The following is a 26,407-nucleotide window of genomic DNA, read 5'->3' on the forward strand; positions in this document are numbered from 1 at the left end:
AAAGGGAAAAATGGCGCAAGATTATAGCTGAGGAGCGGAGAGAAGATTTACCCAAACAAAGCTTTGAAAGAAATTATACGTAGAATAATAAATTAATGTCATCGTTCAATTCTTCTTTGTTTTAATAGCTACTTAATTCATATTCTCCAAGTGCACCCTCACACACACCACATACAATCCCTCAACTGTTTACCTTCACATAATCGCTACACATACACTCACTACACGCACACACACACACACACACACACATATGTTATATATATACATACCTACACACACACACACATATATATATATATATATATATGCACCTCAGTTGACTCTATTTAATAATGCAAACATTGCAAAACGTGGAGATATTAATCAGTTCAGTTGCAATTGTCCCCCAGTCCAAATTGTCCCGCCGTACCTTATATATTTTTTTGTTTGAGATAATATCAATAAAAATATCGTACAGTAAAAACTCATTTTTTTTCGCTTAAAATACGCAACATCTCGAAAAATGTTATACCAAACGTTTTGTTCCTTAAGAAATTTTCTATCTAATAGGATTTTTTAAAACAGTTTTTCGCAAAAATACCGCAAATTTCCTCATTCTCGCCTTTCATCTCATAGCGCGACTCCCATGATGCCTCTGTCCATCCTCGTTCCCAATGTAAAAATGGCGTTTAGATTGTTGCAGCGCAAACGAAATTAAACTTAAGTTGGTTGCAATAAGACGTAGATTTTTTTAAAAATATGCACACCTGCGATCTGCGGTAATAAAATTTTATGGCTTTCGCGATGATCACATTCATTAATGTCATAACCGCCAATTGCTTGCATTTGAAATTGAACTTTAAGTACTAAGAAATAACGTTGTTTTTGTAAAAAAATGAAAGTAGTTTTTACTACATTGCGAAGTTTTCATTTGTCAACTGGACGCACACATTTGCAACTAAGCGATCGGACACTTTTGAGTGCCGAATTTGTAGGTGATAGTGTATCTAGAGAAGTTTAAATCGATGTTTGTAATTTACGCCTCGAAGCTTAAATTCACAACACTATCATCTCGTCATAAATATGTCTATTTGTTTCAGGCTGCCAGGCGCGTGTAGAAAAAAATGTATTTTTGAGAACTATCATGGAAGCACACCTTGGGATCTTACCTTTTCTGCTACTAAGTCTCTTCATTAAAACGACGTATACAAACAATGGTAAATATTCAAATATGTAGGTATTTTCTCCTAGGATGAACCTACGTTAATTTTACAACATTACTACACCTACACTGGCCTTACGGTGCTGTTACAAGGGCAATACATTTGCCAGCAAGCAATCTTTTGTTCAATACGCACCAACTAACTATGGAGCAAACGCGGCAGTGGTACCTATGTAAATTGCTTAGAATTGTGTTGCCCGTGTAAGAGCACCGTTATGATATTTATAATAAAGTGCGGTACGTTATAGGTACCTACTATTTATAAGCACCAGACAATACAATGTATATTTATAATTGAAATAATTACTAATTACTTACTTATACACTGTATAAATTGTTTGAATAGGTGTATAAATGGCGCAAAAAAGTAACAATGCTTTTATTTAAAATTATGTCGTATCAAGCTGAAGTAAAAAGTCTGAAAATAGACATAAATTAAAAATGGAAACATTCATTGTTTTGGGTGGGACTTGAACCCACGACAACTGGATTGCTAGCCCAGTGATATTCCATCTAAGTAAGTATCTAGTGGTCAATGGGTTCAAGTCCCACAGTAGATTTTTCTACTCTTAATTTATCTCTAAGCTGAATACTTATATTTTCCAGTTTCGATATCAGAAGACGTACGTCACCCAAGAGTAAGCGGCCGAATAGTCAAGCTATATTCTGGAATCAAACCAGAACCAATCCTGTGTTCCGGTGAAGGATTCCAAGAGGACCCGCTTGACTGCGCCGTGTTCTACAGATGTGTGAAAGGAGCCAATGACAAATACACGGTTTTCAGGGTATGTTACAAAGTTCTAAAGTAATACGAAATTTTGCATCGGCATTCATAATTAGGTACTACCGAAATACATATGATCCAAAAGGATTTAATAGCAATTCGTCTGATACAATACAACCTTTTAAGTATTACACACAGTTCATGTATCAGTTATCTCAGTGTTATCACTAACATATGTAGTTGAATACTGCCAACCCATCATAAATATTAAAGTGTTTTGGTAGTAAGTAAGAGGTTTATGGGGGTAGAGACTTCGAATGAACCTGGCATACAATATTTGAATCTCTTTCACTTGAAAGCCTAAACATACAATACAATTTTTAAATATGTTACCAAATTATTAATTTCAAATTATTTTCAGTATCAATGCGGACCGGGTACAGTATACGACCCCGACACAGAGATATGCAACCACCCAAAAAGCACGAAAAGAATTAACTGTGGAGGTTTTGCAGCACAACCCACTGAACTTGTCAATGAAAATGAAATTGACGGATCACACGACGAAATACCATCTCCAATAAACATAAAACAAGTAGCATACACTGAACAAGCTATCAAAGCTGACGCACCGAGTCTTTCAACAAAAACATTTTGGTCTTCATCAACTACAACACATTCATGGGCAACACCGGTAAAGCAACAACTTAGGGCGACAAGATCCCCTTTGCCTCGTCAGACTACTCCAGAAAGCGGAGAGCCCTGCACATCTGATGGATTTATGGGTGACAGCGAGAATTGCCGAAAATTTTACAGATGCGTAGGTAATGGACGAGGTGGTTATATCAGATACGAGTTTTCTTGTAGTGAACTAACAATTTGGGATGATGAGACACAAGCATGTAATCACGCTTGGGCAGTAAAAAAGAGGAGATGTGGGCGAGGCAACCCAGATGATGAAAATAAAACCATCAAATCTGAATTAACTAATGCGGACAATGAATTGAAGTCTGACCAAACAATTCAGTCACAATTACAAGTAGCTTATGGATCTAAAGTTGATCAAGTACAGACACAAATAAGCAAAGGTTCGATGATACAGAACCAAACACAAATAAATTATGGTGAACAATTAAAAGAAAAGTCTAATAGTGCCTATACGAAACAAAACCAAACTCAAATATCACATGGTTCAGCTGTAAGTCAGACTCAGACACAAATTAGTCACAGCAATAAAGGATCCCAAACCCAATTACAAATTGATCATTCAAAGGAAGCTAGCCAAAGTCAAACACAAATACATGAAACAAACACTGATCAAACTACATCTTCTTCGTATTATGGAGAAACACAACAACCAAACGACGAAAAACCTGACACTGGGAATGAAAATAATGAATGTACTGAAAGTGGATTCATGGGAGACTCTAATAATTGTAAGAAATTCTATAGGTGCGTTGATAATGGAAGAGGTGGTTATATAAAATACGAATTCACTTGTGGAGAAGGAACAGTGTGGGATCCTAATGCAGAAGCATGCAACCATGAGTGGGCTGTAAAGGACTGTAAAAATAAATCACCGTCACAAACACAGACTGAAAACAGCAAAACAACAACAACAAAAAAGCCTACCACAATGGAAATGATTCCAGAAGAGAATGAAGATGTAGGGTATGGTGGTCAAAATCAACAACCTTCTCAAACAACCGAACAAGACAAAACGTCGACAACTACGGAAAGTAATATAGCTACACAAGCTACTGAGGGTAACCATGTCTCAAGTACTACTACTGCATCAGGTGAAAATGTTTGTACTTCCGGTGGATTTATGGGTGATACTCAAAACTGCAATAAATTTTACAGATGTGTTGATAATGGAAACGGTGGTTACACTCGATATGAGTTTTCATGTGGCGAGGGCACGGTGTGGGACTCAAGTATAGAAGCATGTAACCACGCTTGGGCAGTTGAAAACTGTGGTAAGGGAGCGCCAGATAAAAATACTCAACGTACAACCACAATAGCTAACAACATAATGCCAGACGAAGAAATTGATAACAGTTACCCATCACAAAGTAATAATAATGTTGACCAACCAGACCAGAAACCTACAGAATCCACAGTGTCGAGTACAACAAGTACAACGACATCAGCTTCTCAAACAACATCGTCACCAAATAGTAATGATTGCACAACGAGTGGATTTATGGGGGATAAAAATGATTGCAAAAAGTTTTATCGGTGTGTTGATGACGGCAAAGGTGGTTATATTCGTTATGAATTTACATGTGGCGAAGGTACTGTTTGGGATCAAAGTATCGAGGCATGTAATCATCCATCAAATAATAACAAATGTTCAGGAAGTGAAACAGCAACCCAAGAAACTGAAAACGAAGGCACAACTCAAACATCTACTACTACACAAAGTGGCAGTGATGCCGAAGAATATAATGAAGTAACTACCACATCTACTGAAAAACCAGCGCAAGAACCAACAACCAATAAAGATTCTTGTACTAAGGAAGGATTCTTTGGTGACTCAACAAATTGCAAAAAGTTTTACAGATGTGTTGAAAATCAACAAGGTAGTTTTACTAAGTACGATTTTACATGCGGAGAAGGCACAGTATGGGATCCAGAAATTGACGCCTGTAATCATGAAAGCTCTGTTAAAAAAGGATGCAGTACATTAACCGATAATCAATTACAGCAGCAACCATCAAACAATGAAAATATGGAGAGTAGTACATCGCACCCGAGTACATCAGGTACATCAGAGACAACTACAGAGAAGACTGAACAAAACCAAAGCTCATCTGATGACAACTGTGAGTCTGAAGGATTTTTTGCCAATTCAGCTGATTGCAAGAAGTTTTATCGCTGTGTGGATGATGGAAAAGGTGGCTACACTAAATACGATTTTACTTGCGGTGACGGTACCGTATGGAACCAACAGTCACAAACGTGCGACCATGAATCAAATGACAATAAATGCTTAGTAATTTCTGAAACAAACACTTCTGAAAAGCCAACATCGGAATCAGGAACCACAGCACAAACAGCGGACACCAATGATTCAACAACGTCTACCACTGGGCGCCCTAATAATGAACAATCTAATAACAATGATCAATGTGAATCGGAAGGTTTCTATGCTAATTCACATGACTGTAAGAAGTTTTACCGATGCGTAAGCAATGACAAGGGAGGTTATACAAAATACGATTTCACTTGTGGAGAAGGTACAATTTGGGTACAAGAAATACAGGCGTGTGACCATGATAACGATATGTCTAATTGTAGTTCTCAAGGTACAGCTTCTACTTCCAGTTCACAGAATGGACCAGATGAACAACCTACCACCAAAGCCTCTACCACTACATCCCAGTCTCCAAGTGATTGTTCGAATAGCTCAAGTTCGAATACTAATAATTCACAGTCAAATGAATGTAATAATGAAGGATTTTATCCAAATAATAATGACTGTAGAAAGTTCTACCGCTGTGTTGATAATGGGCAAGGAGGGTACACCAAATATGACTTTACTTGCGGCGAAGGCACCGCTTGGGATACGGATGTACAAGCTTGCAATCATGAAAATCAAGTGAAAAATTGTCATGGTGCACAAGGAGAAAACCAATCAGAACAAGGACCTACTGAACAAAATTCATCTCAAACAACAGAAGCAACCAGTACTACAACTAAAACATCGACAACCAAATCTTCAAATGAAAATAAACCACAAGATAGTAGTGATAAATGCGAAAATGAAGGGTACTTTGGAGATAGCAGTGATTGTCAAAAGTTTTACAGGTGTGTTGATAACGGCAACGGTGGTTTGACTAAGTACGATTTTACGTGCGGCGAAGGCACGATTTGGGATCAAGATATACAAACGTGCAATCATCCAGGTGATGTCCAAAATCCGTCATGTAATAGTAATACAACTACCACATCTACAACTACTGAAGCATCAAGTGACACATCGTCTACAACTACGGCGTCATCATCAAGCTCTGAGTCCTCATCATCCTCGTCAACTACTGAAGGCTCATCCGACTGTTCTCAAGGATCCACGCAAAAACCTCAAAAGTCACAAGTTAATTGTACTAAAGCAGGATTTTACGCTGATCCTGATGACTGTAAGAAGTTCTATAGGTGTGTAGACTGGGATAATAATGGTCAAAAGTTTTCAGTTTATCATTTCGAGTGCGGAGAGGGTACAATATGGGATCCAGAACTAGAAACATGTAACCATGAAGATTCTGTATACCCCCCGCGTGACTGTTCTGGGGCTCAAAGTGAAAATACTGCGGAATCTACTACTACTACTACCACTACTACTACTACTACTACTACTGAAAAAACAACAACTCAGGAATCAACGACAACAGAAGCAACTTCTACACAACAATCTACGACTGAAACATCTACTACACAAGAAACATCAACAACTGAAGAAAGCACGACTGAGCAAAGTACTACTGAAAAATCTACAACTACAGAAAAGACTACAACCCAACAATCTACTACGGAACAAAGTACTACAGAGAAATCAACGACCACCGAAAGCACTACACAGTCTAGTACCACAGAGCAAACTACTGAACAATCGAGTACTACGGAGCAGTCCACTACAGAAAGTAGCACCACTGACCAAACGAGTACTACAGAGCAAACTACAATAGAACAGTCTAGTACTACACAACAATCAACTACCAGTGAAGAAACGACAACTCAACAATCAACTACTGAACAAAGCACTACGGAAGGAACGACTGAAAGTTCTACAGAACAATCATCCACTACGCAAGAATCAACCACACAAGAATCAACAACAACTGAACAGTCAAGTACTTCTACAACAGAACAAAGTTCTGAAAGCACTACAACAGAAGATAATCAGGAATCTACTACAGAAAGCAGTTCTTCAAAAGATTGCCCAGAAACGGAGGATGACCAATATCTTTACGTATGCCCAACTTCGTTTAAGCGACATCCTAAATATTGTAACATGTTCTATCAGTGCACTGAAGATGATGATACCCATGACCTTGACATTGCTGTTTTCAAATGCCCTAATGACACAATTTACGATGAGAGTAAAAATCAATGTGTCGAAGAGAAAAATGCTGACAAAAAATGTGATGGTGAGAAAGCCGATAGACGAAGAGTAAAACGTCTGGGTGCCAATTATAAAGAGCCGGTAAGTAAATAATCTCGGTTACACGCGCCATTTAAAGTTGTTTTTATAAAATAGAAAAATATAAAATAAATTCACAGCGCAGGCTTCGTCATAAATAACCACAGCGCAGGCTTCGTCACAAGCTTTAATAAAATTTTATAAAATCATATGACAATGTTGGATTAAGTACATATTAACTATTTTTATTACAGATTGTCGCAAGCAAAGAACCTCTCACTTGCCCATCAATGGGCCACTTCCAGTTCGAGAAAGCAGAATGTTCTCCGGCCTTTTTGAAATGTGATAAAACGAAATCTGGCAAATTAAGAGGATATGTAAACCAATGTCCCGATGGCTACGTCTATTGGTCAGTTAGCAGAAGATGTGAAGCGAATTATAAAGTAAGAGATTGTCAGAGGACTACAAATGACTGGAGCGGACGATGGGATATACCAATAGAAAGAAGTAACGTTGCAACATAAAATAATAAAAAAACAAAACATGTATAACATGAAGACAGTAACAAATCAATCTACCTTGTCTACTTGCATTTGTGCAATATTCTAATTATCTAAATCTAAAATCTGTATATAAGTAGGTATTTACGATGCTTTTGTGCCTTAGGGCCATTCACAGCAAAGATGTTTCGGTAAAATTGTTCGATTTTAAGTATCTAGTCTCGTAAAAATAATTAAACGAAACATTTTGACGTCAATATATTTTGCTGCCATAATTTTAAGTGAAGGGGGAACTTGTGGTCAAAATATTGTCACATATAAGTAACACTATTTTGAGCACGACTTGTTGTTTATAATAGATTAATAAATTACTATTTTTAAATTACCTTTATTTTCGTTTTATTAACAACTTTATCAAAATACAAACAATACACTATAACCATAAATAAATAGAACTATAAATTAGGAACACTAATAATAATTATAGTAAAATAACATCAATACCTTTGCATGTGGATAAAAGGCCATTACAAAATAAAGACAACTCTGTGATAATAAATTCTTTCAGCGAATCTTCCTCTGTCCGATGCTTCGCATTACTGAACACACTTCCTAAGAACGCGTGGCATGAGCTTTTTGTTGCTAAAATATTGCCTTTCAAATCTATAGTTAAATTTTCTACATCAATACTTCTCGGTGCTTTATCTTCTATATTAGACGGTATCTTTTCAAATTCTGTTGGTGCCGAAATAATCATTGGTTGTATTATATTTCCTGTTTTGTCATTTCCTTGAGACTCCTGAGTTGATTCTGTCGATATGGCCCTTGTACTTCTTTTCGTATAAGTGACATCAGCAGATTCCTCTTGCTTGGTTCTGTTTGATTTATCATGAAATAAGAAATCCAAAAAATATGGTAATATATAATTCGACATCTTAGATTGATTGTTTTCATTAATGCTTGTTTGGTTATAATCTAGCACCGGTTTGCTTGTAAGATTAGAACCGTAGTTATCGTTTAAAACGACTGTTTCAAGGTTAGATGGTGCCATTTCTAAATTAAACAGATCCAGCCTGTCTTCAGCTGCACTTAAAACTTCTGGTTGGTTCTGGAGCACAGGCATATCGGTTTCTAAGGCGTCTATTATATCGCGAATATTATTCACCTTCTTTTTATTTTTTCGTTTGTGGTTTTTCAATGTTTTAGGGATTTCTATATCATTTACCTTACTGTTGACATCCATTGTTACATTTGGCTTTCTTCGCTCCACGTACGTTGTAAGAAGGCCATGTAACTTTTCTATATATATGGCATCGGGAGATCTTGGTGTCAAAATAACTGGATTTAAAGCAATGCCTCCTTTATCCCAAATCGACACGGCTCTTAAGAAAAACCCAATCAAGTAGTTTGGCAACTGCTTCCAGTACTGTTGTATAGGCGAACCATTCAAATAATTTGATAAACTGGCGTGTTGTATGATAATATTTGATTTTATTTTACCTGAGGCTGTCTTGGAATCAAGTATATCGTGCTCTGTCCATAGAGAATTCATAGCATCTTCATTATTTCTGTGAGCGTAGCGTATTGTTTTTTCAGTTGTAAGCGTATCATTTATCAAATATATTAAATTGAATTGGTAGTGCAAATATTTGTTCGCAATAATTTCTACATAAGGCAAATATTTGTTTAAGTCAACTTCTTTTTCGTTATTAACAATAACATGCATAAATACTTCAGGTAAGGTATTTTTTCTTTTAGTCTCATCATTCGGTATTGGCACTGAGCCGGTGGTAGGGAGCAGAGAGTAAGTCACTACACTACTATATAGTACGAAGGTCATTAAGGCAAACATACCTAAGCCAATCCACCAGTAAGTTACAGATGACGTCCAGTAATCTGCAAAATATTAATAATATTAAACTATCTTATTAAATTGTATTTAGGCAAAACATGAAGTAGATAACGTTTTTTCGCCACTAAATAGAAGTTGACGTAAAAACCAAAATAGCCCTACGTAGCTTACTTTTCTTGTCATATAAGAATTTGTTCAGATATATTCGAGGTAAAGGATCCAAAACAATAATCAAATCAATTAAAGGTATTTATGGTAAATACATACTACTTGTAAACACTTATTTTGAAACTATTTTCCAAACTCAATATGGTATAATTGTTAAAGCCGTCAACAACTCTTCATTAAAAGTTCGGTGACAATAATTTTGAACATTGTGGATTGCAATCGTTGCAATTTCAATTTAGAAGTAATCGTTACGAGACGCACACTACGCGAAGCCTTTACTTCAGATGTAACTAATCCTGAATCAAGTCATGAGTTAAGGTGTACATAATACCTGGCCAATTTTTTATGACAGCCGCTGCACCCTTCACAGTGTTCCTTGCTTTGCCTCTATAGCCCATGTGGCGCCGAGGCAACCTGAACTCCGGTGCCTCTTCGTCGGAAACGTCTTCACGCAGGAGCGGTCGCTGCTCCCTCAAGTCACTCATCACTTGCCATTGAAGCGTCTGTAAGAGGAAAACGACGCACTCTAAAAAAATTTGGTTGCTCCTATCAATATTTTGATAGTCGTAGTCAAGCATCTTGATTCCATACGAGCGAGCCTGACAAGAACTTAGACATATCAAATAAGGTAATTTCGATTGCTCTTAATTTTGCAACGTAACTGAGCCGATTAAGGTCTTGTTCAATAATTCCATGAAAAATAATAATGCTAAATTACCTTAGTAAGTTCAACTAAGGATTGAATCCACCAATGTTACATAGTTATGCCTAACAAGTTAATAATTGATTCAAGGTGTATGGTTAGGAATAACAAAAAACCTAACTTTTTAGTTCAATCATACATTTCCTTATTGTTTTTAGTAATCAGCTTTATTTGAATAATATGAGATCGTAATTGTAGTGATTAACTTAACGTCAACTAAGAGAAAAGTGCTCTTAGTTGGTCTTAATTTTTTAGAGTGCGCTTTTTTTTCGATATTGTTTATAGTATTTTTGATGTTACTTTCTTCATAATATGTACTTGAAGTTAGGGCTAATGCCTCGATAAGAATTTATCAAAAGCAATATTTCTAGAGGGAAGTTCAAATTCAATTTGATATCTCAAAGGAGTGCCACATGACGTTAAGTTCCAGGAAAGGAAATATAAGCTTTGCTTGACAGCACAAAGACCTGCATAGACTTTGTCGGCTTACGTGATCGACTCAAAATAAGAAATAGTAGGAATTTCAATGGTATCTAAACTGCCTAGTACCTATTAAACGTTTCTGAATCTGAATGTGTAAGTATAAGATGAATTCTTTGAAGAAGGGTTGATGGGTAATGTCATGTACAGTCTGACCAATAGTGTCATCCCTTTCAAATAAATATGTGTGAGAAAACGAGACGACACTACGATGTTGCCACTTTTTAATTTGTACTCTTTTTGGTTACACTGTACTTAGGTAATAATGTAAGATACCAATTATTTGCATGTGTATTTTGTTAATGGTGCAAATTTGATTATCAATATGTCTAAGGATTAAATGTATGCTTATCTGGAGATAAATTAAGGTTTTATATTTGTTTTAGCGTAGATACCACAAGGACTAGAATCATAAGATAGAATCATAGATCCCATTAAGGGATAAGTCCGCCTACATTGTATATTACTGACTCTGTAACTGTGTCTCTTTTGTTTCCTTTATGTACAATAAAGCTTATACATACATACATAAGTCTGAGCAGAGCCATGGAGGCAAATGTTGATTAAATAATGAATAAAGCTACCTGCATTATAGTTATAGGTACGTTCCTATTCAAACAGATTTGAAACTAATGGAAACTAGGTACCAACTGACAACCCCAACTGACAACTTACTAATGATGATTTTACTTCGCATGTGACACTGTTTGAGTTGCAGGCGTCCATAGGTTACGGTGACCGCTTTACATCAGGCGGGCCGTATGCTTGTTTGCCACCGACGTAGTATAAAAAAAATAGTATAAAAAAAACTTACCCACTGAAGTAAATCAAAACCAGTAATTGTAGCCAAGTAAATAAATTTTAGCGAATTATAAAATCAAATAAGTTTTACGTTGCCTTTTGAGTTTTGTATTTTATGTCACTGAAATTTAGTTGCCAGATGTCATGGACTGTCAGTATTTTCAAAAAGGTTTACAATGGAAAGTTGACCGCTGATAAAAAAAGTTTTGATGAGAACGGCGTGCACAACACACACTAAAGGTGCGACCACACCGCTGCTTAAAAACGGTGACGGTACGGAATCGCAGTGACGCATCGTATCCGTACCGTTTTTACCGCATGCTCTACAGACCGCTGCTCAAAATACGCAGCCGGTACGGAAACGCCGTGACTTTCGTATGGGACACGTCGTGCGTTTCCGTACCGTCGCCGTTTTTTAAGCAGCGGTGTGGGGAGCATGCGGTAAAAACGGTACGGATACGATGCGTCACTGCGATTCCCTACCGTCTGCGTATTTTGAGCAACGGTCTGTGGAGCATGCGGTAAAAACGATACGAATACGATGCGTCACTGCGATTCCGTACCGTCACCGTTTTTTAAGCAGCGGTGTGGTCGCACCTATACACGTCCAAGTTTTCTGGCGATAATTCTCTAAGATTATAATAAATATCGGGAAAGAGTAGGGCAAGACCAACATTGGTAGGAAACATATCATAATTATGTTACTCTTGTCCCGAGAAGCCCGAGTAACATAAACTATGTTAATCTAATCCCACCAGACCACAAATACACCCCATTTCTTCTGAAATATCTAAAATCTATGTTTATGCGTAGATTTCAATTAAAACAACAAGCAAAAAAAATCTTACCTCAAATATTCGAAAATTATGTCCAAAATCACTATTACAACACTAACACACCATCCAATGTATCAAAATTCTATATATATATATATATCACTTAAACTATTCACCTAATTAAACAGTAGGTCGCTCTTGTAAGGACTGCCCTTCAGTGGTACCACACTGGAAGACGTTAGTCATTTTATCCATCGGCACGTTTTAACTTTCCGCGATAACTTCTGTTTGTTGAACAATGTATTCGTCTCACGTACAGACGTTATAACATTTGTTGTTGAATCAGCATGTAAAATACGGAGTTAGCGTGAAAGGTGTGTCAAGGTGGCATTGATACAGCTGGTAAACAATAACGCTTTAGTCTGTTTAGAAAGAGAAGACTCAGAATGTATAGGCCCTCATACATTCCACTCCACACTCCACGACCCTTTTCCTTCCGAATAGACTGTATCTGTTGGCAAATTATAAATAAAATTATAAGGAATGGAACATGCTCCCCTCATCTGTATTCCCGGGCGAATACAATCTGGGTGAATTCAAGTCAAGAGTGAATAGGCTGTTACTGAACCAGTGAGCTACAACCTCGACCTTGTCGTCACTTTCCATCAGGTGCGACTAAGGTCAATCACTGGCCAGTTTATAATAAAATAAAAAAAAAAAAATTACCGGGGTCAACGACTTATAGCGAGTTCTAGATTGCATCCTTAGCCCCTAGAAAACGCGAAACCGACAAACGTACCTATTTGTATCCGTCAGACCAGTGCTGGATCCGTCACATCCCCCTCAAAGGCTTATAGATAGGCTGAACGTGCACCCGACGACTGCCACGACGTGTGGCCATACGTTGATCTCATTATAGAAAGCAGACGTATGGTAATATGGTTATAGATTTAAATAAAAGCTTAGTGCACCTTAGGGCACGGAAGCAATTTCAGCAATTGTCCGCGTGGTAAGCGGCGGCTTCTATCAAACTCATTCCAAGAGTCATAACAGGCTCAAAAGTATCCCAAAGCTACCTACCGGAGCGCGGATGGCAACTACAGGTAAGTAATAAGTATGACGTCCTTCTTATAAAGCAATTATAAAGTAAGTAAAGTAAACATCACTGTACCTAAGAAAAAACAGCAGTAGCTATGCGATCACAGCCTCGGTGGTCACCCGAAACACATTTTCTAAACCAAGTAGTCGAGAATAGTAGGTCGAGTCAAAGTTACAATCGTTCACGCTCCGTGGCAAATAAAACGCAACTGGTGCCAACTGGCGGCAACAGAACGTAAACCCATCCTAAGCAATGATTTTACATTCAGGTGCACTGGAAATTTCAAATCTCGTAAGGAATACACACTACATGACTTTAATTTAGAAAATAATTTGACTTTAATTTTAATTTATAGTGTAAGTTGTCGATATGAAGATGCATCCTTTTTGGCTGTAGGTACCTATCTGTTTTATTTTGGTTTTATTGACAAAGCAGGTAACAAAAAACTACTCATGTCAAACTATTTTATATTACGAACAACAGTAAAATTTTCAGCAAATATTGCGCCCATGTTTTGAAGTGTCTATCTGAAATAAAATTGTTACACAAAATATTTACATCAAGTGCAGGGAATAATTAGTATGTTTATAATATTTTGATTTTTTATATTTAACCTGCAATTTGGGGTGTATCAGATACACATTCATAGTCCTTTGTTGGTGAATTTTAACTCTGGTATCATGTCAACTGGACCGTTGTCCGAAACATTCCAGCATTCAGAAGTTAAGCGTAATAAAATAGTCCACTGTGCTTTTTATTAATATTATTTTAACGCATTGTAACGCCTATATATTACGCCCTTCGAGTAGGGCGCAAATGTTTTGATAAGACGGGATCACGAACCACAAATATCTGGCAGATTTAGTGTACCTACCCGTGGGGAACAGGCTGATGACTCTTGACAACCTCTATCGACGACTTTCGCTAACTCCTCACATTTGTGATTCTATGTCTAAACTTTGCTTTTAGTATGTATGATGGAACGGCCACCTGAACCCAAGAAGGACGAGCAGTGCCCACTACTGAAGGTGGAGATTGGGATGCCGGAGCCGGTCCGTCAGCCTACTGCGGTACCACAGAACTGGAGTGTTACTTGCGTGCCGAAGAAATCTTGTCTGCAGCGATGGCCTGGTATGGTTGTGATATAGTTGGTCGTCCAAAATACATGTAAAAAACGTAGATTATATTCCGCACAATTATCGTAAATAACGTTCGCAAAACTTACGTTTTCCGTTAGATCGATGCTGCCGTAGCGTTTCTACAAGCAGTAATATTTCTGCAAGAATCGTGTCGTGCGCCTACAAGTTTCAAGTAGTAAATTGAATTTATTATAATTTGTAGATAATTTAGTAACTACTTAACTAGGTGAATAAAAATTACTAAATTGTAATATATTTTTATAACTTTTAGTTATAATTTCCTTGTTTTTTTTTTTTCAGAAATCCTATCAGCATCTTGGATGACCTTTATTTTATTGGGAATGTCATTTCTGCTATTCAGCTCTTTAGGCATGTCGGTGTACAAAAGACAACCACTTTTACTTAAATACAACGAAGGAACGCCTGGCAGCAATGTATTCCTACACCACATCGTCAACAAAGGATGTCGTTTCCCGCTTGAAATGTATACGCAATACCTGGAATCTTTGGCTGTTACCTACCCAAACCTTCGCTTCAACGTGTTTTTCTTAGTGGACGATGCCATACGACATCCTTATTATATTCCAAGACATGGGAGATTACCTAGCAGATGGTTTGGTTTTCCAAATAAAGATGTGTACGCTAAGCACTCCTGCATAAAAGAATTCGAAAAAAAGTATACTAATATCAACATCACTATTATGGCTCTGAACAAGTATATGGCAATGACGCCACTGAGATTCAAGTGGAGAGCTATCCCGGTGTCGTATTTAACGTTTTACGCTAGAGTATTTTCTGTTTGGCAATACGGTGGAATCGGCATGGACTTGACAACTTATAACAATCAATTTAGTAATGGTTTCCGCTTTGACCAACGTATTTATGAAATTTTAAAGAATCACAACAACGGGCTCCCGGTAGCAGATTACAATATAATGCTTCGTGCTATAGATGATGACGAAGAAAACTCTTTCAAATGCTTGAAGCAGATATTAAATGAAACTCTGTCCATGTTTAATAGCATTTTCTCGTTCGGGTTTCCATCACAAACGGAGCCGTTGCCTTCTAATGAATCTAATAATACGCCGATTACAAGAACGCAAAGAGCTAAGAGAAACGTCGCCTACAATTTTTATGATATTGTACCATCTGAAACATCCAACACGGCCGGAAATATGTTGACTGTTTCTATGGCAAATACGACTATGGAGAATGTAACTGATAACTTAAAAGACAATAGTACCAACAATGTCTCATTAAAGAGTGAAGTTTCTCAAGCAACCTCCGAATCCACCTCCAATGCCACGTCTACCGGGACCACGGTGCCGTTAAAAGTGAGCGTCAGAATGGCGGGTGTATATCAAGCAATCCCGGTGTGGTATACGTCAGGAGTTAGTGCTAGCAATGTGCCAAATGTGCGCCAAAATTCGAGCAATGTGCTCTTTGAACTCCAGAGATATTTAAGAAATTAATGACACCCGCCATTCTGACGTCAGGTTGGCGGGTGTACTTCCAGTTCTAGCTAATGGCTGCCTACTCAAGGGTGAAAGTACTGCCTAAGGTTAGTACTCGCAATGTGCTTCCACATGTATGAAACACAAACTAATTCAGAGAGCCGTTGAAGAGTAATATGGGATTGAATAAATATATCTATAACGCCTGCTGAAATAAAATAGCAATGTTCATTGCCTGCAATGCAGCATTAACATGCAGGCGCTTTTCACAAAAAAGTGATACTTATATTAGCTAAGGGTGAAGTCACATCTATCAGCATCTAGCCGCATTGTGGTGTTTCATACATGTGGAAGCACATTGCGAGCACTAACCTTAGGCAGTACTTTCACCCTCGAGTAAGCAGCCATTAGCTAGAACTGGAAGTACACCCGCCAACCTGACGTCAGAATGGCGGGTGTCATTAATTTCTTAAATATCTCTGGAGTTCAAAGAGCACATTGCTCAAATTTTGGCGCACATTTGGCACATTGCTAGCACTAACTCCTGACGTATACGACACCAGGATTGCTTGATGTACACCCGCCATTCTGACGCTCACAAAAAATGGTACTTTTTTGTACTTAGGTACCTTTTAAAAAAAAATACCCTCATGGTTTCAGAGTTTTGACATGGGGTGTGGTCGTGCTAGATAGGTGGTACTTCCTGGCACGACCACACTATATTTAATGATTTTTTTAATATATAATAGGTACTTTGACTGGTTTTTATTTGTATGATACTATACAGCACGACCACGGATGATTTTATTAATTCTGATGCGGTACAAATTCACGAAAAAAAATGTACTTTTTTGTACTGACGTTTAAAAAAATGTACCCCTATGATTTTGGAGTTTCGACATAGGGCCCGTGGTCGTGCTAGGTAGGTACTCCCTGGCACGACCACACTATATTTAATGATTTTTTTAATTTCTGTTGGTACAAATTCACGAAAAAAAATGTACTTTTTGTACTTACCTTTTATAAAAAATACCCTCATGGTTTCGGAGTTTCGACATGGGTTGTGGTCGTGCTAGATAGGTACTTCCTGGCACGACCACACTATATTTATGTTTAATTTGATGGTCAAATGAATACTAAACAAGTGTTTTGAAAGTACTATGTAAATTACTTCACTTAGTGCGGACGTGCCAGGGAACCTATCTAGCACGACCACAACCCATGTCGAAACTCCGAAACCATGTACTTTTTATAAAAAGGTAAGTACAGAAAAGTACATTTTTTTTCGTGAATTTGTACCACTACAGAAATTTAAAAAATCATTAAATATAGTGTGGTCGTGCCAGGAAGTACCACCTATCTAGCACGACCACACCCCATGTCAAAACTCCGAAACCATGAGGGTATTTTTTTTAAAAGGTAAGTACAAAAAAGTACATTTTTTTTCGTGAATTTGTACTGCAACAGAAATTTTAAATCTCATTAAATATAGTGTGGTCGTGCCAGGGAGTACCTACCTAGCACGACCACGGGCCCTATGTCGAAACTCCAAAATCATAAGGGTACATTTTTTTTAAACGTCAGTACAAAAAAGTACATTTTTTTTCGTAAATTTGTACCGCATCAGAATTAATAAAATCATCCGTGGTCGTGCTGTATAGTATCACACAATGATAAAACATCGGGCTGTCCCTATCGCACTTACAAATAGTGCGATAGGGACGGCCTGCTGTTTTATCATTTATCGCGCGACCATAATTGCCTGCCTGAACAAAAGTCTCTATGGGGGCTACCACTGTTGCATAGTCCCTTTCCTTGTCCTTTTAGGTTAAAAAGGTTAGGAACTTAGGATCCCTAATTAGAAATAATAGATTGTCCTCATAAGGGAGCATGAAGATGACGTTTTTACGTTACTCTAAATTCCTTAGCCAGGCTTTAACCCCCTCTAGACCCCCAGCACAACAGTCGGGGTTGTTGACGTTTAGTATGTTCATCATCATCAGGTAGACACAAGAATCTTATATACATGAGAGAGAGCATGTATATAAGGTTCTTGGGTAGACACTATACCACTTGAGTGGAAATAAGAATGACAAGGCAACGCTCAAAAACTACTGAACGCATGTTTAATGTACTCCTCCACGCTACAGTCTGGCAAAAAAGAGCAGAATATAAAAAGTGGCAACACCGTAGTATCGTCCCTTTTTCTCATACATATTGATTTGAAAGGGATGACAAGACGATGTTGCCACTTTGCCAGACTGTACCTCGCAATATTTTACTGTCATGAATTTTCACAGCAAGGCTCCTTGGACTGTTGTAGGTACTTATTATTTGCAACTGGCTCTAAATAAACCCAAATTGTAAGCGTGTGACTTTTGACGACCTGTCAAACAAAAATATCAAGAGATGTATCCACGATGTAGCAAATTTACAGTTTTTTAACGGCAAACATTGTTTTCATACAATGTTTGCTTAATAGCTTGCAATCACAATGTAATTTTGTGCATTTGGGTCAGATATGGAAGTTGATAGTGATGTCTTACTAAATCAAATTAGTCTTAAACATGAGAATGCAGCAAACGTAAGATTTCACAGTATACTAATGTCTTTGTAGCCATGCCATTATTTTCTTTTGACTTGTTGTCAACATGTACCTGATGTACCTACCTACTGTTTAAACCAAAATCATCATCAGACTCAACAGCAATCTACCTTACTAAAGTTTTACTAAAACGTCGCTAACACCTTCACTCCAGAAAGAAAACACTACAGGTTGATCCTGATATTTTCTTTCGCCTAAAATCAATAGCCTCACCAAACACTACAGGTAGGTACAACACCAACCGTGTTGTTAGCAAGTGTTGTAACAAGTTTTTATTGTCTCAGCATTTGTCTGCTAAGACTAATTTAATCACTTGAGAAGTACGTAGTGTAGGTAGGCAGATCACCGTGAACTCAAGAGTCCGCGAAAGCTAGTGTGATATCGCTTTGGACCGAGCAAAGTAGCGTTGCTCTTGTGTTAGTGACCAAAAGTGATTTTAGGTCATTCATCGCGCCAATAAAATAAGTAAGTAAGTAGGTGAATAGTCGGGATTAAGTAAACGGAAAAAATCCAGTCAGTTGCCGGATCTCAGACCGATAACACTTCCAGAATTTCCTGACGATGCCTCGTAGAGTGGCGAAACACGTGTCAATTTGCACATTTTTTGTTGCCGTGGAAGGGTGAGAACCTTTGCAAAGTAACGCCTGATTCCATCGATTATTAAGTAAACAGCACTACGACGTAAACAATAATTAAAGAACGAATAGGTTAACATACATATCGCTTTAACTTATCCCGGCCTAGCTTTCGCTGTAACTGACATGTCTTTCAAACCCCAGAGTAGTTATGTAACGGTGGACAGCCAAGACGACTTCCGCTTGCGGTTGCGTGCGCTGATCGTGGCATTGCTGGGCCTCTCCATGTCGGCGTGCGCGCTCGCGGCGCAGCCCGTGGAGCTGGAGCTGGACGATGACGACGTCTTGCAGAGACTCAACAACGTGAGCTTCGCGAGGCGGTACGTTGTTCCAACATCAGGTAGCTATGTAGTGGAAGCTATGAAGGCTACCGCTTGCAGCTGATCGTGGCATTGCTGGACCTCTCCATGTCTACGTGTACGCTTGCGGCGCAACCCGTGGAGCTGGATCTAGAATCTAGATGATGACACCTTCTTGTAAAACCTCACCAACTTTAACTTTGCGCGGCGGTACGTTGTACCTACATTAAGTAGCTATGTAGTGAAAGCTATGAAGGCTACCGCTTGCAGATGGTTTTGTGGCATTGCTGGGCCTCTCTATGTCGGCGTGCGCGCTCACGGCGCAGCCCGTGAAGCTGGAGCCCGAGAATCTAGATGATGACGACTTCTTGTAAAACCTCACCAACGACAACTTTGCGCGGCGGTACGTTGTTCCAACATCAACATCAGGCGGCTATGTACTGGGAGCTCTGAGGGCTTCCGACTGCTAGCGCTCGTGACATTGCTGGGTGTCTGAAGCTGGATGATCCATCTTGCGCAAACTTAACAACGTCAGCGTTGCGATCCAGTACGTTGTTCCCATGCCACATCAGTTGGCTATGTAGTTCTTGTTCTAGCGGTATGTTGTACAATGTTCTTGTGTTTCCTTGAATACCTATTTTTCCTATCAGCGCCTTTTGTCTGTTTGTTAAATTTTATTAATGAATTTATGTTTGTTTAGGATAACAAAGCCAACAATACGCCTTGTGTTGGGCTATGGGAAACTAAGCGCTTTGGTCACCGTCATAAGCTCGCTGTTGTTACTAGTAGCTGTTATGTCGAAGGTTAGTCTCAATTTTGTGTTATGAAGTTCAAACAGGAAGACAAGTCATTGTCAATAACGATACCGCATGAAATGCAGTAAATTATCAAAGTCACCAACAATTTTTAGCTATCGTAATTCGTAACACATTCTCATTCCTAACTGACGTGTATAATAACATGTCGACTGCTTTGCTGCACATGCGGCTTAATTTTGATTAAATATATATGAAATGACCCATCCCTTAAATTTTCTAGTCATCCCTTAAAGTGCCTTGTAGACCCTTTATCATCATTATTTTTTAGCAATCGTGGTGGCGCCGAGGCGCTCGGTGGCTAGCGGCGCCAGCTCTATTGGTGATTGCGCTGGAAACTGCGTCGGACGCTGGCGACACCATGCTGGCCGCAGCCCTACGCGGCGCGGCCGAGCCCGCCAAACTGGCTGGTCAAACCCTGGCTGCCACCATGCTCATCACCATCGAGATACTCGTCTGGTATGCACATTGCTTGTAGCAATAGTGGTGGCTCTCTGTTAGTGATCGCGCTGGGGTTACCACCTACGCCAATGTAACGTCTAGGACTGGTAGGGCATAAATAAAAATTCTACCAGTACGTTAACAAAAATAGTTTATTTAAAAAAAACTAAAATTTGGAATAGGGTCGTGGGTGGTCAAGGCCCGGTCTATAATTTGCCACCGCGGAGCGGTACTGCCCTGGCTGGTGGTTATGACGGTGGTCCGCAGCAGGTGTGGGGGCCAGCGCTGAAGAGGAGCAGGGGCGACGGCGGGCGAACGACTCAGGCTCCAACCCAGCCGTCTGGATGTTGTGTGTGTGGATGCTGGTGACGGTGTGACACGTCGGCCGAACGGTCTTCTTTTTTAAAAATAACGGCGCACCCTGTAAATTTCCACGCATAGTCTTAGTGATGAGACCTTGTTCTTGCTCGCTCTGATAGGTGAACACCCTGTGACGATGATGATGATGATGAAGGTGAGACCAAGAATAAGCCGGTGCACCAGCAGCATAAGTGCATAAGCAGATAGCGTGTTTGTGTTCACAAATCAGAGCGGAGTTACAAGCACAGCAAGGAAAAGCACAGAAGTAAGGAAGAAAGAACAAAGAAAGTGACTAAATTAAGAAGGAGGTACGCACACATACTTATTCGTACCCGCCATTACAACTGACTCTATACTCGCAGCTGGCTGGTCAGACCCTGGCTGCCATCATGCACATCATCGTCGAGATACTCGTCTGGTATGCACATTGCTTGTAGCAATAGTGGTGGCTCTCTGTTAGTGATCGCGCTGGACGCTGGAGACTCTATACTCGCAGCTGGCTGGTCGGACCCTGGCTGTCATCATGCTCATCACCATCGAGATACTCGTCTGGTATGCACATTGCTTGTAGCAATAGTGGTGGCTCTCTGTTAGTGATCGCGCTGGACGCTGGAGACTCTATACTCGCAGCTGGCTGGTCGGACCCTGGCTGCCATCATGCACATCATCGTCGAGATACTCGTCTGGTATGCACATTGCTTGTAGCAATAGTGGTGGCTCTCTGTTAGTGATCGCGCTGGACGCTGGAGACTCTATACTCGCAGCTGGCTGGTCAGACCCTGGCTGCCATCATGCACATCATCGTCGAGATACTCGTTTGGTATGCACATTGCTTGTAGCAATAGTGGTGGCTCTCTGTTAGTGATCGCGCTGGACGCTGGAGACTCTATACTCGCAGCTGGCTGGTCGGACCCTGGCTGCCATCATGCACATCATCGTCGAGATACTCGTCTGGTATGCACATTGCTTGTAGCAATAGTGGTGGCTCTCTGTTAGTGATCGCGCTGGACGCTGGAGACTCTATACTCGCAGCTGGCTGGTCAGACCCTGGCTGCCATCATGCACATCATCGTCGAGATACTCGTTTGGTATGCACATTGCTTGTAGCAATAGTGGTGGCTCTCTGTTAGTGATCGCGCTGGACGGGAGACTCTATACTCGCAGCTGCCTGGTCGGACCTTGGCTGCCACCATGCTCATCACCATCGAGATACTCGTCTGGTATGCACATTGCTAGTAGCAATAGTGGTGGCTCTCTGTTAGTGATCGCGCTGGACGCTGGAGACTCTATACTCGCAGCTGGCTGGTCGGACCCTGGCTGCCATCATGCACATCATCGTCGAGATACTCGTCTGGTATGCACATTGCTTGTAGCAATAGTGGTGGCTCTCTGTTAGTGATCGCGCTGGACGCTGGAGACTCTATACTCGCAGCTGGCTGGTCAGACCCTGGCTGCCATCATGCACATCATCGTCGAGATACTCGTTTGGTATGCACATTGCTTGTAGCAATAGTGGTGGCTCTCTGTTAGTGATCGCGCTGGACGCTGGAGACTCTATACTCGCAGCTGGCTGGTCGGACCCTGGCTGCCATCATGCACATCATCGTCGAGATACTCGTCTGGTATGCACATTGCTTGTAGCAATAGTGGTGGCTCTCTGTTAGTGATCGCGCTGGACGCTGGAGACTCTATACTCGCAGCTGGCTGGTCAGACCCTGGCTGCCATCATGCACATCATCGTCGAGATACTCGTTTGGTATGCACATTGCTTGTAGCAATAGTGGTGGCTCTCTGTTAGTGATCGCGCTGGACGCTGGAGACTCTATACTCGCAGCTGGCTGGTCGGACCCTGGCTGCCATCATGCACATCATCGTCGAGATACTCGTCTGGTATGCACATTGCTTGTAGCAATAGTGGTGGCTCTCTGTTAGTGATCGCGCTGGACGCTGGAGACTCTATACTCGCAGCTGGCTGGTCAGACCCTGGCTGCCATCATGCACATCATCGTCGAGATACTCGTTTGGTATGCACATTGCTTGTAGCAATAGTGGTGGCTCTCTGTTAGTGATCGCGCTGGACGGGAGACTCTATACTCGCAGCTGGCTGGTCGGACCTTGGCTGCCACCATGCTCATCACCATCGAGATACTCGTCTGGTATGCACATTGCTAGTAGCAATAGTGGTGGCTCTCTGTTAGTGATCGCGCTGGACGCTGGAGACTCTATACTCGCAGCTGGCTGGTCGGACCCTGGCTGCCATCATGCACATCATCGTCGAGATACTCATCTGGTATGCACATTGCTTGTAGCAATAGTGGTGGCTCTCTGTTAGTGATCGCGCTGGACTTTGAAAATGAGTGCTTCATTTCGCCGTTAAACGTAAGTTTGGCGAAAAAACTAGAAACTGTATAACTGTAATCTTTGTTTTCAATAAATTAAAAAAAAAAAAAAAAAAAGACTATACTCGCATCTGGCTGGTCAGACCATCGCTGTCACCATTTTCATCATCATCGAGATACTCGTCGTCTGGTACCATTGAACTATTATTATAACAAACGTAATGTCTTGGTCGACCTTCGTACAGTCGCCGGCTCGCCGTCATCTATGTCACATCGTACAAAAAGAAAGCTTCTTCCTCCTCCGTTCCTCATGGCTGAGGGTCGGGACCACATGAGGTCGTTATTTTGCGCACCAAAGCTCCAAAGCAAGTTATACTCGTAAATGTCTGATACACTCTTATGGCTCCAGAAATAAGATCGTGTCAAATATTTTTGCGGTTTTCTTATTTTGCTATGTTATTGCCGGTGATTGTACCTATATTACGATAAAGTAGGCGTGGAGCCAAATGGTTAAACGATAGTGATACTGATATTAGGCAAAAGGCAATTGACTACAGATTATTTTTACATTCCAGGTATTTCATCGCCAAATTCTTCGAACACAACCCTCAGACTGAAATAATTGAATCAGAAAAAAACATCCCATTAAAAGCCATCGAGCTATAAGCACAAAGACAGTGTCTACTTTTCTTGTAACTAATTAGTGCTACAGTTTAAAGTATTGTAGTAAATAAAATTGGTATTCAAATGACGTGAAACCACGTCGATAAAACTGCTGATGACACACGCACTTAGTCGTGCCAAGGTAGGTTGGCAGCAATTTTGCCTTCTTGCTGGCAGCAAAATAGCTTCATCTGTGCGAGGGTTAAGTAAACGTCATAATCTCACAGAAGTTTGAAGTTTCAAATAACATTTGCACCGGGGGGCTAACAAAATCAAGCCTAATATGAGTCAAATTATTTTTAATGACTTCTATAATTACACTAAACGTTTTCTACATCTCAACGTACGGAGCCTTATACACAGAATAACATTTTTGATATCATCATATTAAACTGGAATGCACCAGCCACCGTGTTTCAAAACAAGTGCATAATTAAAATTGTACATGACTTAGAAATAAACCTTGTTTTATGCTTTTATTTGTCGTTTCTTTGGTGGCCCATTTGTTGACAGAGTTGGTCAGACTATTAGTAAGTATTTACATAACGGCTTGGGCCTTCTATTTTTTATTGCGAAATATTAACAGAAACTAAAACAATCATGTTAAGGGTCTAAGGTGCATTAGGTAGGGTAATTCCGAAAAATTCGCATAAAAATCACCATTAGTTCCATCATATCAAGATTCCCCTTTCGGAATTACCAGAGCATTTCTGTCATTCGGAATTACCCTAATACACCTTATTGAATAAAGAAAACATTATATACTCCCCAAGATAATTTATTGATTTAAATAAACAGTTATAAAAGTTACATTTGTAATGTTTATTTACTTTACTATAAGCTTTTTGCACGGTTATGAAAGGCACTTATTTATGCTATTAAATTATAACTAGGTACTTTATAAAGCTATCATAAGTAGTTACAGTGTGTGGAAGTTTAATAATATAAAGGAACGTTACAGTAATGCAGTATAAGCAATTTTGTATGCATAAAGTGACCGGCCACACCAGAGCGTCGCGTGTCTCGGGGCGCGCAACGGGCGTCCGCGCCACGCCGCTTCAGTGTAATTCAAAAAACGCCTCCTCAGTACATTTTGTATAGGAAAGACGTAAGACGCGCCCCAGGTGGCGTGGCGGCGGCGGGGCGCGCGCCGCGCCGCTTGGCGGCGCGCCTTACGTCCTTCCTATACAAAATGTACTGAGGAGACGCTTTATGAATTACACTCAGGTGGCGTGGCGCGGACGCCCTTTGCGCGCCCCGAGACACGCGACGCATAAGTGGGAACGCTGCCTAAGGACTTTCGACTTGAGATGCCACATATTATCGCATTAATAGTATGTAACACAATAGCCACATATACATACCTACTAGCGTTTGCCCGCGGCTTCGCCTGCGTTAAATTCGAAACTGCGGAATGCTCCATACGAACTTCCATCCGCCATTTTAGATAAGTGGGGAGAAAGAGACAGAAAGTAGCCTATGTCACTTTCAAATCTTTCAATCCCTTCAACTATCTCCACTTAAAAAATCATGTCAATTCGTCGCTCCGTGAAAGACGGACAAACAAACAAACACACACTTTCCTATTTATAATATTAGTATGGAAGTATGGATATCGTAAATATTTAAAAACCAAAAATATTATAATGCGTATTCTACATAAATATACATTTGGTATCACTAGTAACTATATACATATAATTTACTATTTCTATACAATATAAGAAACATAATCCCTATTTAATAACTACAATATCACAGTGAAAAACTCACTTTAGTAAACTTTAAGATTCATACAATACCTTTTAAATGTATGTAAAACTTGGACGCATTTGATATGTTTGTGTTAAACGTTCTATGATTCATAAGTTTATGTTCCGGGTATAGTAACTTGTGTTAGTTAGGTATTATTTTATCAGAGTGTGAAAAATTCGTTGTTATCAAAACACGTACAAATGGATGCATGGGTGCAATGACGTAAGTCAAACATTTAATAGCAAAATTGCATACTACAATGCAAAATAGATTGACATTGATATTTAACTTTGTAACTGATAGGGAATGCTTAAATGCATGACCTTGACAAAGATTTATTCAAATTTGAATTTTGACATGCTGTCATCAGAGTCAAAAATAGATGATGCATATATACATCACTATGCATTTAAGGGTTAAAACCAGCTTCAGTCTAATCTGACTGCAGCGAT

The 26,407-nt window shown here is 39.7% G+C and overlaps 4 protein-coding genes across 5 annotated transcripts; 3 read left to right on the forward strand and 1 right to left on the reverse strand.

Moving 5' to 3' along the window:
* Positions 1-1,092: 1,092 nt before the first annotated feature.
* LOC125233524 (mucin-22) lies at positions 1,093-7,951 on the forward strand. The gene is made up of 4 exons (XM_048139576.1): positions 1,093-1,199; positions 1,811-1,989; positions 2,350-7,134; positions 7,326-7,951. The coding sequence occupies exons 1-4, from the start codon at positions 1,127-1,129 to the stop codon at positions 7,593-7,595; spliced, it is 5,307 nt and encodes a 1,768-aa protein (XP_047995533.1). The 5' UTR covers positions 1,093-1,126; the 3' UTR covers positions 7,596-7,951.
* Position 7,952: 1 nt separating this feature from the next.
* Positions 7,953-11,609, reverse strand: LOC125233525. The gene is made up of 3 exons (XM_048139577.1): positions 11,589-11,609; positions 9,923-10,094; positions 7,953-9,467 (listed from the first exon to the last, which is right to left on the reverse strand). The coding sequence occupies exons 2-3, from the start codon at positions 10,074-10,076 to the stop codon at positions 8,053-8,055; spliced, it is 1,569 nt and encodes a 522-aa protein (XP_047995534.1). The 5' UTR covers positions 10,077-10,094; positions 11,589-11,609; the 3' UTR covers positions 7,953-8,052.
* A 2,329-nt stretch (positions 11,610-13,938) lies between these two features.
* LOC125233566 lies at positions 13,939-17,992 on the forward strand. The gene is made up of 4 exons (XM_048139622.1): positions 13,939-14,029; positions 14,420-14,581; positions 14,890-15,923; positions 17,972-17,992. The coding sequence occupies exons 2-4, from the start codon at positions 14,425-14,427 to the stop codon at positions 17,990-17,992; spliced, it is 1,212 nt and encodes a 403-aa protein (XP_047995579.1). The 5' UTR covers positions 13,939-14,029; positions 14,420-14,424.
* A 472-nt stretch (positions 17,993-18,464) lies between these two features.
* On the forward strand, positions 18,465-25,010 carry LOC125233335. 2 transcript variants are annotated; one of them, XM_048139309.1, is made up of 5 exons: positions 18,465-18,627; positions 19,428-19,603; positions 20,283-20,385; positions 20,669-20,856; positions 24,113-25,010. In XM_048139309.1, the coding sequence occupies exons 1-5, from the start codon at positions 18,565-18,567 to the stop codon at positions 24,201-24,203; spliced, it is 621 nt and encodes a 206-aa protein (XP_047995266.1). In that variant the 5' UTR covers positions 18,465-18,564; the 3' UTR covers positions 24,204-25,010. The 2 variants fall into 2 exon arrangements, with proteins under 2 accessions (XP_047995266.1, XP_047995267.1); XM_048139310.1 differs by having other exon boundaries at positions 19,433-19,603.
* Positions 25,011-26,407: the final 1,397 nt, after the last annotated feature.

This window comes from Leguminivora glycinivorella, chromosome 14 (genome assembly GCF_023078275.1).
Source record: "Leguminivora glycinivorella isolate SPB_JAAS2020 chromosome 14, LegGlyc_1.1, whole genome shotgun sequence".
In the NCBI taxonomy this organism is placed as follows: domain Eukaryota; kingdom Metazoa; phylum Arthropoda; class Insecta; order Lepidoptera; family Tortricidae; genus Leguminivora; species Leguminivora glycinivorella.